Genomic DNA, 15,228 nt, shown 5'->3' on the forward strand with positions numbered 1-15,228 from the left:
TTCAGTAATTATCCATAAATACTGTTATTTGGAGGTAAGTGACATGCACTGTTCGAAACTGGTAAGTAAATGTCTGTGGTTAGACACTGGCCAGTCAATACCTATAGGTACTATCAGCCATTGTATGATAAAGTCCTATGGGGTGGCATGGTGGTACAGTGTTTAGCACTGTGGCCTCACAGCACCAGCGACCTGGGTTCAATTCCGGCCTCGGGTGACTGTGTGGAATTTGTAGTCTTCCCATGACTGTATAGGTTTCCTCCGGGTGCTCTGGTTTCCTCCCACAGTTCAAGGATATGTAAGTTAGGTGAGGTTACAGAGATAGGGTGAGTGAGTGGGCCAGGGTCGGGTGCTCTTTCAGAGATTGGTGCAGACTTGGTGGGCCGACTGACCTCCTTCTGCACTGTAGGGATTCTATGATTCTATAGATATTGTTGGGAAAATCGGTAGCGCGATTTCTGTTGTTTCTTTTTACAAACTTGGTTGCTCTATTGTTAGAAACTGTATTGTACCAATAAATAGTTAGAAATTGCTCCATTCTGAACAGGCCAGTAAAAGGCAAGTATTTTAAAATGAAATAGAAAGCTCTCATTTTGAATAGTGGCAGGATTCACTCAACTTGCTAGGGAACATTCCAGGACCTTCTGAATTTGTTGTATGGATTTTCCTTTAAGTTCCAGAGATATCAGAATTGCATTCACTGTTTATAGAGTTTAAGAAAGTTTGGGGGTGGGACTAGCACTTTGGTCCACTGTTTTGAAAGCCTGAGAAAAAAAAAACATTTGGCTGATTTATCTCAATACTTTAAATCCAATTTGACATTAGCTTTTGCCTCTGTGGGACCAAGACAATACTGGATAATGGTTTCATGCATGCATTATTGCTTTTCACATTGCCAAGCCTGAATAATTCTTGGTCACACCTGCACCAGTGTTGCTGTTCACCAATAGGGCACTACTGCTGTGAATCGTAACTATGGAAAGCCAATGATAATTCAGTAATTTTTTAAGGAATTACAGTAAAATAAAAAAGAGGTAGATTGTGTTATATCTTTCACAGACTTAAAAACAAACCTCATTTATGAGACATTGAAAAATGCAAAGACAACATGATTGTGATTATTGAAGCTGCCGATGTCAGTTGGAGATGTATGGAGTCGAAAAAGGAATAGCCACAAAATAAACCAAAGAGCTCCAAATCTTTTAAAGACACAAATTTCATTTTTTTATTTAACTATTCAAATCATAGACAATAATATGAGGGAACCATTGAGTCGTATCTGAGAAAAATAATTGATCAGCAACTGAAGCCTTTTGGTGACTCCTTGTGGCCACAAAATGCATGGCACCGTTACTTTAATTCTTTTGTTCAACAATGGACATTTAATTATCCTCTTTTGCAAGACATTCTTCGGTGAAGTAAGAACATTAAAAATAAAATCCTAAATAATGGGAAAATAAAAATAAGATTTATTTCCAAAGGAAAAGAGAAAAGCTTGAAGGTGCTTTGAAAGTTTATCTGGCGTGCACATGCTTGTCAGATTGTCAGCTCAGCAGTATGTCTGAATAAATATGTCTCCAAAATACCAATCTCTTTCAACACTGTGTGTTTGAACATTAAACATTTAAGTTTCTGAATTCCTTACAACTACAGTTGGTGGCTTTGATCGGAGATCTAAAGTTACACACACTCACCTGCCTACACCAGAATATTATTTTCACAATTTGCTATTACCCAAATTCAGTTTTTCAACTTCAATATATTGATTGGGTTGACTCCTGCCATACTGCAACTCTATTGAACGTGTGTCTGGCTGTGTTCAATCATTGCTTTGCCTTCTGTTTTCCCTGTTCGGATTGGATAGATTGGATTCTGATGGGGTTGGGTAGAATCTGATTGGATTTCCCTGATAAAATGCACTGAATGGTCAAAAATAATTACTGCAAATGTCATTTGTGGCAATCTGTTAAAATGCATACAATATGCACAAAATTATCAAAGGGAAATGCTAACATGACACAACTTTTAAATGCTTACGAACAAGTTGCCAAAGCCATAATTTTCAATTTAATAGATGCCATTTAAGTTTTGAAAATTATTTCAGCTAGTTATACAATTGAAATCAGCTCCAAATCACGAACAACCACATTGATATGTTACAGAAACAAAAATGGAAAAGTAAACATTTTTACAATACGGTATATATGATACATGCTAATCATGTGCATTTCAGGGTTTTTTTTTTACTTAATATAAATTATTTCCTGGTGGAAATGTTTAGTTTCAGAATCTTGTAATAAATGATTGCTTTATAAGTTCCATAGATTCGCACAGCAATTTGAATAGTATAGCACAGCCCTTCTTGCAGCTTACAGTAATTTGCTATTTGTAGCTTAGTTAGAAAACAACTGTATGTACACAACCTGCAATAGTTGAAGATTCTTTATTTTTAGGGTCAGTGAAAAATGTGTATCTGTGAAAATATATTCATATTGCTCATAATTATATTTGCCCTCAATTTCTTCCAGAAATAAAGGTACCACAACTTATTTAAGAAGTCAAAATATGCTAAAAAGGATGCTAGTTTTATTTATTGATATTTTGAAATGCATGCTACAAAACCTTATATGTTCTGAAGCAGTATTATTAGAGAATGCACACCTTAGCTAATTATGGTGTGTGTAACAAATAATGATTGGAGCATTTTCACATCTATTGAACAAGTCCAATTAACCCTTCAATCATTGGGGAACTCGTGTCTCACGGAAAGAAGCACAAATGTTACAGTTACTCACACACCAAGAGTAAGGTTATTATTGTATTACTAATCTATACAACCAAAACAAACACCAACATAGTGAAATAAAAATAAAGCATTTTGAACATTACCTCTGCTAACTCTAGTTTTTGTTCCCCATATTATGTTTTATTTCATTTTTACTTTATTTGTATCTAATATACCATAGTCTATCTATTTTACACCGTTTCATCAACACCCTCCCCACCCCCGAAAAATATAGATTTATTTTCTGCTTTCATTTCCCCCTGGTTCCCTTTGGAAACAGAACCCACTTAGGATAGATTGGCCTTGGTTTGGATGAAAACCAATTCAACAGGACAGTTGTTCAACTGTTTGTGGTCTGGATGTCTGGAGATTAACAAGGTTGCGTCAAGGATGCGAGCAAATCAACTTTTGGCATGATGTTCTACTGCGCAATAAGGGCGTACCAGCACTGGTGAATTATCCTGTTTGCAGCTTAACAACCAGACCATGGAATAATCTACCTACAATGTACCAAGGGTTAACTTGCAATTAGTATGTTTTTCAGAAAGTTTTGTCCAGTCATGCAATGTTGCTAATTTGAGTGCATAGCTACACACCCTATAATTGGTTCTTTACACCTACTGAGTGTCCATGTACACTAATGATAGTTTAAGAAGTGTTCAGTGACCCTAAATGTTTTCTAATATTGCAACTTGGATGGACAGTTCCTGGGAGACAAGTGAAGCATAGAAAGGACAACAATAAGCAAAGTCATTTAAGACAAGAAGAAGCTATGTAGGTGAGCATCCCCTTCCTTGTCTGTTCAGTGCTACTTCCTATCCTGTCATCAAAGGGAAACATTTTACAAAAAACCGTTACCAGGAGCCAGATAGGAAGTCTTTTTAGCTGCATGGCAAACACTATACGTTGAGAAGAGACTGGGAGTCGCTGATAAAAAGCTGTGATGGGTTCATTGAGCGAATATTGGCAGTGGACTGGAGCTCACGAGTAAATGGTGATGACTTCACGGCCCCCACCACGAACCAACAGCACTCTGTCCAGGCCTTCTGTCAACACCTCCAGGAACTCCATGTCTGTAGCTTCCGTCAAAGAAAACACTGGCAGTCTCGACAAATATCCAGCTGACATTAAAAGACAGTGAAGATGTTGCAGGGATCAAAACCTCACGATATACCAACTTGCCTAATGTGGACTGGTCTAATTCAAATAAATGATTATCCCATAAATTTGAGTTCATCCACAACTCTGCTACCTGTTTACGTCAAGTTCCACTCACCCATCAACCCTGTGCTCACTGACTTATATTTGCTCTCCATCTGGCAAGTTCTCAATTAAAACATTTGCATCCTTGTTTTCAAATCTAGCCATGGCCTCACCCCTCTCTATCTCTCCAATCTCATCTCATGCTGGAGGAGGGGGATGAACTTCATCCTCATCCGACAAGAGGATGCGCAGGATGGCCAGGGCATGGGGCCCGGACAGGCACAAGGGGCTGCACAACATGTGTACATTCATCCCTCCCTCCCACTGCTGTCGCCGACCACCCCCTCGCATGACCACGGGTCCTACATCCCCCCACCCCCCAACCACCTTGGTGATTCCTACCTGTGGGGTGCGGCTCCTGGGTTGGCGGTAAGAGCGAGTCTGGACCATGGGATGGAGGATGATGGCGACCCGCTCTGCGATGTGTTCTGTTGCTCCATATCATTTGACAACATCTGACTTCTGCCCTTGGTAGCACTTTCCACCCTCCACGGAGGCAGGTTGGAACTTTTGTGCACAGGTGTTTATTTTGTAAAAGAACAGGTGAATGTCACTATAAAAGTCTGTGCACTAGCTCCTGATGCTATCCTTTGTGCTGTACCCGTGCCAACTTAACTGGTGTCTACTTTGTTGGCCTTACAGGCCCTAAGGTTCTGTCTAGGTGGATCCACAGGCGGTACATCAGGGGTGGAGGTGGCCTGCTGTAAATCCTGCCCTGTGACATGGGTCCCCTTGGCTGCCGCCCTCCGGAGTGACCTGGCCTGGATGAGCCTGGCCGTTGCCCGAGTGTCCCAAGTGGCATGGTGCCCCATGTTCTGCTCTCTGTCCATCAGATGTGGCAGGGACAGGAGTGGGGGGTGGTGGGGGACAGTCCAAGGCACTGTGGTGTTCTGGCACCTCCCCTATGGGAGTCACCAGCAATGGCCTCATCACCTCCTCTCTTGGGGTGTCAGATGACCTATTGGCTACTCCGTGGGATGGGGATGGGACCTGAGCAAACTCCTGAGGCTCCCTCCCACACCTGGCATTGCCAGCCCTGGAGGCACGCTGTCGTCCTGACCAGGGTCTCCAGGTTCACGGCCATGAAGCACAGAACTGGGCTGCCTCCCTCTGGGACTCTACCACATCACCCAGTGACTGTGCCACCTCCCTCTGGGACTATCTCAGATCAGCCAGCGCCCGGTCAATGGTGATGACACTCTCAGCCATGACCCGTTGTGACTGGGCAAAGCTCTGGAGCGCCGCTATAATGTCCAGATGGCCCTGGTACACAGCTGCCTGTGACAGTGCAGCCCTGTTATTGCTTTAGCCACCGCCCACACAGATTGCCCCAGGCATTGAACATCCTGACCCATGGCCGATACCTTTGCCCTGAAGGCCTCCAATGTGAACACCACCACTGCGGTGTTGGACTGGGTAGCAGGCATGGTCAGTACCGCCTCCTGCCCCTGCACGCGGTTGGACTCATCCAACTGCATCTGCAGACACTGGATCACTCTTGGCAGTCAATTATGTAGTCCCTGGCTTTGTGTCTGCACCTCGATTATTGATGGGACTGTCCTTTCATGAAGCGTGCGACCCATCTGGATGGCAGCTAGCCCCTGGTGTCGGCTTGCCCCCCGACCGTCCATCCCCTTGGGGGTTCCCACCTCCACCTGATGTACCACAACATGTGTGTGGTGTGCACCAGATAGTGCCCCAGGAGCCTCTTCACTAAAGTGCCCAACCGAGGTGAGTGTCTCTGGGATTGTCGAGGGTAGTAGTGACGACTGTGACAGGAAGCCAGTGTGGTCCCAAGGCTGGTTCTCTGGGTGTTTTGGGTTGGTGTTTGTGGGCTTGCGTCATTGTCCGTTGCCTCCTCATCGTTGGAATCTGCTTGTGTTTAGGGTGGGGGGTTGGGGGACACCAGAAGGGTCCACCTCATCACCAGGTGATCTTGCAACACATGAAGCATGATTGGATTGTGGGTTGGGCTGGTGTGAGGATGATGAGGGGATCGAGTGAGAGGTGAGGTGGTGTGAGGTGCTGGTGAGGGGGTGATAAGGGGGTGGTGAGAGGATGGTGAGGGGGTGGTGTGGGAGGGGTGTGTTAAGGGTTGTACCATGCATAACATAAGAAACTGCAATGCAGAGGGACTTCACTTGGTTGCCTGATTCCGTCCTCCGCCTCATTGACTTCCCTCTCTCCGGGCACCATGCCTGCTGCACTGTGGTGGTGAGGGGCTGCAGGTCCGGTGGTTCCCCTTGCAGTCTTCTCTCTCTCTCCGGTTATGGGCTGCCTTTGCCTGGGGTCGGGGGGGGGGGGGGGGGGGGGGGGACAGAAAGCACACAGTGTTAGACAGTCAGACATGGGCAGCACAGTGGATGTGTAGCTGGTGGCCTTCGTGCCCAGGGCATCCGGCTATGATGGCCAGTATGGATGCTGGCATGTGGTGCAAGTTGGGGAGCAAATACACTGCTGGGGGTGAGGTGCAGTCGCCCACTGGGTCGGGAGAGCAGTTATGGATGTTTGGGATGGGGGTTGGTGCCAGGGGTACAGTCTGGCTGCCCTGAAGAGGTCGTGCAGCTTCTAGCGACACTGGTGTCTGGTCCCTGTGGTGGAACCTATGGTGCTCATGTCCTCTGCCACCTGTGCCAAAGGCCGGTGTACGGTGGTGGATGGCAGATACTTTCCCACCCTAGGGAACAGGGTGGACTGCCTCTCCTCCATGGTGTCCAGTAGGGTCCTCATCCACAAAACGGGGTGCCGCACATCTTGCTGCCATCTTGATCGCTGGGATATGTGTGTGTTGGTGGAGAGTTCTGATATGCAACTTGAGTGGCAATCCCAACCCGGCGAGTCGGACATCGTTTTCCATTGGAATCACTCGAGTTCCATGTGCACCGGTGCTAGCCTATTAACAGATCCTGAATTGCTCCGAGACGGTGCCAGTTTAGTTGTCGTAGAAGTCCATCGATTCAATTCTGGCGTCAACACATAGGGCGCGATCCAATGGCCACGCACGCCCAAAAATTAGTTTGCCGTGGCACTGGCTGGCTGATAAAAGCCAGGAGACCCTGCAGCCAGGATCTACCCGGCTCGCAACACCTGGCATGATCGTGTTGGATGCATGACATTGTGACGTAAATCCCGCTCATTGTGGGCGGGATTACTCTTATGAAAATCTGCATATTAGAGCGAGACAGCCAGTCACACATTAACGTGAGATACCTGATGCTTTGGGATTCATCTGCATTGCATTGGAGACGTTGGGAGAGTACGGTTCAGCACTGCTCCCCACAAATGGGGACCGATCGAACAGCACCCGTGGGGGTCTCCCAGGGTTTGAAAGCCCCAGCATTGGGTAGGGTGGTGCCCTGGCACTGTTGGTGCCATCCAGACACCCTGATAGTGCTACCTGGGTGGCAGCCTAACATTGCCTAAGTGCCCAGGTAGCATTGCCAGCTGGTATGGGCACTGCCAACGTGCCAAAGTGGCATTTTCTGTGTGTGTGCGATCGAGCTTGGAGTGCCCTGCATGGCTGTTGGGGCCAACCGGCTACCCTCCCATAATGCGTTCGGGCTGGAGGAGGGGGTTCAGGGATTGTGTCAGGGGCCTCGGAGATCGGGGCACCATTCTCTCGCTACACTGGGATGTTCTGTTGAACAGAGCTCCTCAGTGTACAAAACGGGGATTGGAGTAAATGAATTGGAATAAATGAATTGGGTACTCTAAATTTATTTTTTAAAAAGACGTTAAAAAGAACAGTCAGGCTGGTGAAATGGGCAGAGAAGTGGCACATGAATTTTAATGCAGAGAAGTGTGAATTTTCCCCAGATTGCACGAAGCGCGTGCAAAAAAGACATTTTTCCTGCCTTCCGCAAGGGTGGGTTTCAGTGTGAAGTGCTCCATTTTGGTAGGAAGAACACGGAGAGGCTAACTTCTGTTTGTGGCAGGCCTCAGAGCAGGCAGGAGTGGAAACTATCAGGAGGTCACAAAAATCGATTTCATGTCACATCGTAAAACCAGTTTGTGATCATCTGCTACACATGTTGGATCATTAGCTCACAGAATGGTACCTAAGCAACATTCTCCTGGCAACCTACATTTCACTTGGAACTTTGAGGTTAGTTTGCCTACCTTACTTCGTGCAGCACTCGAGGTCATCAGTGCTAGGCTTTGCAGTCAGCACCAGATCACATTTACAGGAGTTCACGCGCAAGTCTCTACCTACCTGTCCAGCAATATGGCGAGGGTGGCTTTTCAATGGCCGTGGGACTAGGGCTTACTTGGGGGAGGGGGAAATTAGCCTCAGGCAAGGGAAGAGGCTGCATGGCGATGGCTGTATTGGGGTAAAGGGGGTACCCCATGGTGTGTGTAGAGGCTCATGTTGATCTGTGCATGTGGTCTCAAGATGGTGAGGACTGAGCAGTCTCCAGAGGAGATGAGGCCAGAAGGAGATGTGAGGGTGTTTGTGAGAGAGTGAGTGGCGATGTCCCTTGAGCTGGCAGTGAGTGAGATGCCAGTGAATGTGTGATGGGCTTGGAAGTGTGTGAGTTGAGAGTGCTGAAATGGTTGACTTTCCTTGGTGGCACGGGTGAGATCATTCATCCTCTTTCTGCACTGGATGGCCGACCTCTTCTTTGCAGCATTGGCACTGACCACCGCTGTCCCCACGCTGGAGTGGTGAGATTGCTGGACCTCCTATGGTTAGAGTTGTGAGGTGAGGGGTGGGTTTGAGGACATCACAGCGGGTCTCCATAAGGCATTCCAGTGACAGGTCATTGAACTCTTCTCGGCTTTCAGGCCATGTCTTCAGCAGTACTGGGCTGCAGACATTGTGAACTGTTTGCGAGGCTGCATTTGAGATAAGGCACTCCAATGATACAACGTGTTTCCTCTGACTGCACAATTAATGAGGCAGGAAGTGGATGATACGCCGCAAAATCCCGTCCTTGCGGTTGGCATGAAAAATGTATTTTTTCACGCCCACCACTGCATTTAGTACGGTTCAGGGAGAATTCTGACGACGTAAAATAAAGGGTACAATTTTAAAAGGATTGCAGGAGCAGAGGGTGCTGGCTATATCTGTGCATAAATCATTGAATGTGGCAAGACAAGTTGACAGAGTGGCTAGTAAAGTGGCTTTTTTGAAAGTGCCATAGAATATTAAGTGGGATTACTGGGTTATGGGGATAGGGTGCTCCTTCCAAGAACTGGCGCAGACTCGATGGGCCGAATGGCCTCCTTCTGCACTGTAAATTTTATGATTCTATGAGAATATAACAGCAAGAAACTTATGTAAAACACTGGCTCTGCCTCGGAGAGAGTAATGTGTTCAATTTTGGATGGCAACATTAGGAAGGATGTGGCGACATTAGAGAGAGTGCAGAAAAGACCCCCAGGAATGGTTCCAGGGATGAGGGTCTTCAGTTAAGTAGATAGACTGGGGATATTGGAATTGTCATGCTCGGAGAAGGTTGGAGGATATTTGCTAGAATTATTCAAAATGATGAGGGGTGTGTACAGAGTAGATAGAGAAAAACTATTCCTATTGGTGGAAGGATCAAGAGCACATATTTAAAGTAGATTATGACAAAAGAAGGGGATCTTGTGGTGCGGTAGGTAGCGTTCCTGCCTCTGAACCATGAGCTCCAGGTGCGAGTGCACTACCTCAGGATTTGCAAGCCAAGGAAGGTGTGTTCATAACATGGACAAACAGGTTGAGTGTCAACCTGAAAAGTGCTTCCAACATGCCAATAGCAGGTTCTAAGATTGCGAGAGACAGCCGGTCAGCCATGCTTGATATGGAGTGACTTCCCTCAAACTATAAGTCTCTGGTGACTGGCTCGTGGTCTGCACCAGGAGTAACCTCGCTCGGGGTGCAGATGAAAGTTTGACATACACACCACCAGATGTGGGAAGAGAAACAATGGTGCACGAAGCTATGAGAACATGAGGGAAACCTTTTATGCAGCGTATGGTTAGGATCTGGAATGCACTCTCTGAGAGTGAGGTGGAAGCAGGTTCAATCAAGGCTTTCAAGAGGAAATCGGATTATTATCTGGAAAGGAAAGGCTACTGGGAGAATGTGGGTGAGTGACACGAGATTAATTGCTCCTTTGGAGAGCCAGCATTGACATGAAGAGTCAACTGGCATCCTTCTCTGCTGTAATCATTCTATGAATCTGCTGTGTCTCTCAATGATTGAGAACATCAAATACAGAAACCCGCAGTATTTATACTGCAGTCACTTCCAGTTTATTAACAACCCCGGCAGCATTTCTGCTGCAGTCTCGACTAGTTTATTGGTAATTTCTGCAGTATTTTCACTGCCGTCACTTCCAGTTTATTAGCACCCCCTGCAGTATTTGTTCTGTCATCACGATTTGTTTATTGGAAAGCCCTGTAATATTCGTACTCTGCATTTTGTGTACTATTTTCCCCACTTCAGTTTTATTAAATGCACACTAAGCAATCTCCTGTGGTTTTGGACATGATGAGTCGGAGAATATTGCTCTGCTCCAACCCATTCTCTGCTGTCTTTATGTTACTATTTATCTCTGTGTCTCTGTCCCTACTCGTGACTCCTTCCTTCACTACAATTGTCTCTCTCCTTCACCTTTTGTCTGCTTCGCTCCCCATAACTTCTAATTTGCTTCTCTCATTTTACTCATTCCTTGTGGGTGGGAGATGGTGAATGGTACATTGATGGGGAAAGATGCTACTAACAGTTCCAGGTTACTTGGGGTGAGGGGTAATTGCTGGGATTATCTCTCAGAAGCTCCCTTCCCATTCACTCCCCGACCATTGCATATCTATACAGTCCCTCACTCTCTTCCAAAGGTTTTGAATTATGTTAAGGTATGTGATGTTAGCAGTCGATCAGAACCTTGCATAAGCTGAATCTACTTAATGTCTGAGCCTAGAGAGTGGGTTATTTAATATTGGAGATCCGTCACAACTGAGTTCTACCCTCACTCTCAGATCATCCTATTCAAATTTTGCCACACCCTCATTTCAAATGTATGGATGGGAAAATATTCTGATGATGAAGAAGAAAATTGAGCCCCACTGAAGAACAATCCTGCAACTCAAACCTGTGACCTCAGTTTAGAGATTCGTCCTGGAGTGCAGGATGCCTGACGAGAGAGCAGTCACAGATAGCGAGGGCATTCTGTGCCGTAGAAGTGAGGATCCGCTACCTGGGATTACTCAGATGACCTGTCTAAAGTGAGTTGGTCATGTCAGACAAAAAGATCCCTCCCTCTCACTGGCCACATGTCCATTGTCTCGAAGGGTCTCCATCTGATGATGCCGGCCGTCCGGAGTAGTACCCCCTCACCACCCAAGGGAACACCTCAGATGAGAGTTCTGAGGAGACCACCATCGAGGCGTCACAGCTGTCAGCCACACCTTCCATCAGGGCAGAGACAGACCTCGGTGGGCGACAGTAGTGGTCAGGCTTCTGGGGCAGAAACTGGTGAGCACCAAACAGCTGCTGATGCACATCAGGTGGAGGCAGTAAAATCAAAGGATGACAGCAGTCAGAGGTCTCCTGGGCCCCAGGACTCAGCTGGGTCCCAGCCAGATGCCAAGCCTCTGGACAAGGTTCTCCCAGAACTGATGCAGATGAAAGTACATAGCCATGACATTCAGGAGGGGGTGTCAGTGACACTCCAGTGACTGTGAGGCCTATTGGAGGAGTACCAAAGGCTGTAGGTGCAGGAGATCGAGGCCAACACTGCTAGGGTGGCGAGCACAGTGGAAAACCTGGACCACAACGTCCGCAGTGGTGGTGCCCAAGGTATGACTCAGTCTGAGACAACCATGGCTGAGAGCCTTGACACATGTCCCAGTCACTGACGACGTATCCCAGATGCAGGTGCTCATTGCCAAGGCACTGCAGTTCATGGCCCAGTCATGCACCATGGTGCAGACAATGGGGACCCTCCAGATCTAGCAGTGGCAAATGCCTCAGAGGCCTCTGGAACACACTCCAGTTGCCCCTCTGACCCATGGAGACCCCCAGGCCCTACGGCACCATCAGGGAGAAGGAAATGATGGATGAAAACCCAGGGCCTGTCACCCAGGATGCAACGGTGGTCTCCATTTCTTCTGAATCCTCCTCCTGACACAAGCACATCTAAAGGGCATTAGACAGAACAGGGTGGCATGGCGACACCAGTGACACTAGTAAGTCAGACGAGGCCCCTCTGGCTCCAGGCCCTTCAGAAGACATCTGCCAAGGGCATCAAAGGCCACAGGGCATTGAAAGCAGCAGACTCCCTTCAGCTCTGATGTGCATCCTGGGGACACACCTAGACATAGCACTTGATCATAGAAGATCAAGCAGGGTGAGGAGAACAGAGTCGGCACTGGTGAGGTTACAGTCTGTAGCTAGGGGGAATGGAAATCTGTCACAGTAAAATATTTACTATTAAAACATGTTACACCTCATACTTGTGAAGCCTCTGTCATGTTAATCTTCACACGGGCTTGCCTGCACCACCTCCCCCTGTTTATGCACCCCCCCTCCCCCCAGCCAGGCACAGTGATGCAAGATCTCAAGCTCCCGCTGCAAACCCCATTCAGAGGATGAATATAAGCGTGCTGTCATCAGAAATACAGGAGTCATCAAACAGGAGCATCAAAACTTTCCTCACAGCGAGTTATCATCACTCTCCTGCCTTGTATGATGATCCGCTGACAGTGCCAACACAGGCCCATCACCCTGGAGTGATGTTACACAGACCCTTGGAGGGGAGAAAAAGGTGGTGGGGGAGGGGGCGGTGTGATGGGGGGGGGGGGGGGGGGGGTCAGGGAATGGGGTGACAGGTGGGGGGATGAGGGGAAGGGAGGGAAATGGGGGGAGATGGGAGGGAGGGAAATGGTGGAGGTGAGGGTTTGGGGAGGTAGGTGGGAAATGGTAGGGGGATAGTGGAGGAGGGAGTAAAATGTTTTGGGGTATTGGAGGGAGGTAGGAAAATGATGGAACATTTACATTAGAGTTCAGTCACACTGTTCAGGTATCAATGTTTGCTGGACAATGTATTAAACATCCTCGGAGACCTGGCATGTATGTCCACGAGTAGGCACTTGAGAGTTGAGGAGTGTGAAGTGCTCTCATAACTAACAAGGCTAACTGCTCATTTGAAATAGTCTTCAGCTGTGAAGCTAGAGCTGCTCACAGTCAAAGGAGGTGAAATTGAATTTCAGGAGAGAAGCTGCAACAGGACTCTGTCCTGGGAGAGTTTGGTAGGACAGACAGGCTTCAGCTGTGCTTGCCCCTGTTATGGATATTCCCAATATTTAAAGATGGAAGCCCCCTCGCCCTACTGGCCCAGGGGCAACCCCCAACCTAGAATGCTTCAGGCCTCTGACCAAGCTTGACCCCTTGAGGGCCCCCGAGGGAACCCCTCCCCCCCCCTCATAGGCTACAGGGATAAGGTGGGAAGGTGGAGTTGAGGATTATCAGATAAGTCATTATCTCATTGAATGGTGGAGCAGTCTTGATGGGCAGAATGGCCTATTGAACTTAGTCATTTCCAGGGGCAGTTAAGAGTCGACCACAATGGGTCTGGAGTCATATATAGACCAGACCAGCAGATTGGTGAATTGTTGGAAGTTTCATCGTCACCAGACTAACTTTCAATTCCAGATGTGTGAATTTATTTGAAGTTCCTCCAGTTGCTATGGTGGGGACCTGAACCTGTGCCTCCAGGGCATTAACCTGGGTGTCTGAATTACTTGCCCATTGGTATGACCACTACAGCAACACCTCCCCTAAGAGCTACAGGCCTTCATGTTGCATAATGGTTTCTCCCCCTTAGGAAAGGATACAGTTTTCATCTCCATTCCGGTTTTTAGGAGGCCCCGGCATGTTCAGCAGGACCAGTTTTGCTTCTTGGGATTTTTTCACAATGACTTCATTCAGCTTGACTGCAGTGTGCATCCGCCGGACATTTGACTGATTTCTGATTGACAAGAGTGTGAGCCGTTAACTTGCTGAAATGAACAGGAAATATTCTCTTGCACAGAGACACACAAACTGAAACACTTTTGCACGGAGAGAGAAGCTGGTAAGAAGGGGACCGCTAACATTTAAAAAGAAATGTAAACTTCCAGTTAACAGCTGAACGGATAATACAGAAGCATTTTATGCTTTAATATACCAGATTAAAAGCATTATTGATTAAATACTACTTCTGCAGTCAGTTTGGTGCAGAATGACGCCAACAGTGTGGGTTTAATTCCTGTACCAGCTAACGGTAGTTCATGGAAGCACTGCCACATTGCTTGTAGAGTGGTGCTCTCAAGCTATGTGGAGCCAAAAATGTCTCTCTTCAATGGAGATAGATGCCCACGTCAATGGCTAGTTACATTTTTGTTGGCAACTACTTTGAACTACAGAGTAGAACTTTTAACACAAATGAGAAAACCCACCATCAGGATGACATCCTGAAAGTAGTCATTCAATTCTCCCAGAAACTGTCCAAAATGATTCTTGGTTTCTGAGGGTTTAACCCTTTCCCAGCCAGGAAACCTTTAACTGCAGAACTGTCTTTTATGGAGACTTCTCCCTCTAGCTAAAGCTGGGAAAACCTGTCAGCCTTGTTTTAAGTTCCCATGAGTGGTCTTTCCATTACAAGCACATGCTCCCACCCTGATTCCTGCATACTGAACCACAGTGTCTTGTTGTCCATAGCTGCTCTTGCAACATTGTCTATGTTTTCAGGGCTATCTAAGAAACCCTTCTCTTCTCAAAGTCCATTTCCACAGTAATATGAATCACATGAGCCTCATATCCATAGAATAGAATTATAGAATCCCTACAGTGCAGAAGGTGGCCATTGAGCCCATCGGGTCTGCACCGACTCTCTGAAAGAGCACGCTACCTCGGTCCAACCCACGCAATCCCCGTTACCCCACCTAACCTGCACATATTTGGACACGAAGGTGCAATTTCACGTGGCCAATCCTCTTAACCTGCACATCATTGGATTGTGGGAAGAAACCGGAGCACCTGGAGGAAATCGATGCAGACATGGGGAGAAAGTGCAAACTTCACACAGTTAGCCAAGGCCGGAATTGAACCCATATCCCTGGTGTTGTGAGGCAGTAGTACTAACCACTGTGCCACTGTTCTGCATGTATCCAGGTAGAAATGTTGATTAGCTATCTTTGAGAGACCAGCTCTC

General features: G+C 47.1%; 1 protein-coding gene across 4 annotated transcripts in view; it reads right to left on the reverse strand.

Moving 5' to 3' along the window:
• Positions 1–1,198: 1,198 nt before the first annotated feature.
• LOC119969424 (solute carrier family 12 member 5) overlaps positions 1,199–15,228 on the reverse strand; it is a 1,634,719-nt gene continuing 1,620,689 nt past the window's right edge. For all 4 annotated transcript variants that reach the window (XM_038803049.1, XM_038803048.1, XM_038803051.1 and 1 more), the window contains 2 exons: positions 13,871–14,004; positions 1,199–3,858 (listed from right to left, as the gene is read on the reverse strand). In XM_038803049.1, coding sequence (XP_038658977.1) covers positions 3,767–3,858; positions 13,871–14,004 — 226 coding nt within the window. In that variant the 3' untranslated portion in view covers positions 1,199–3,766. The remainder of the gene's footprint in view (positions 3,859–13,870; positions 14,005–15,228) is intronic.

The sequence above is a fragment of the Scyliorhinus canicula genome, chromosome 7 (genome assembly GCF_902713615.1).
Source record: "Scyliorhinus canicula chromosome 7, sScyCan1.1, whole genome shotgun sequence".
In the NCBI taxonomy this organism is placed as follows: domain Eukaryota; kingdom Metazoa; phylum Chordata; class Chondrichthyes; order Carcharhiniformes; family Scyliorhinidae; genus Scyliorhinus; species Scyliorhinus canicula.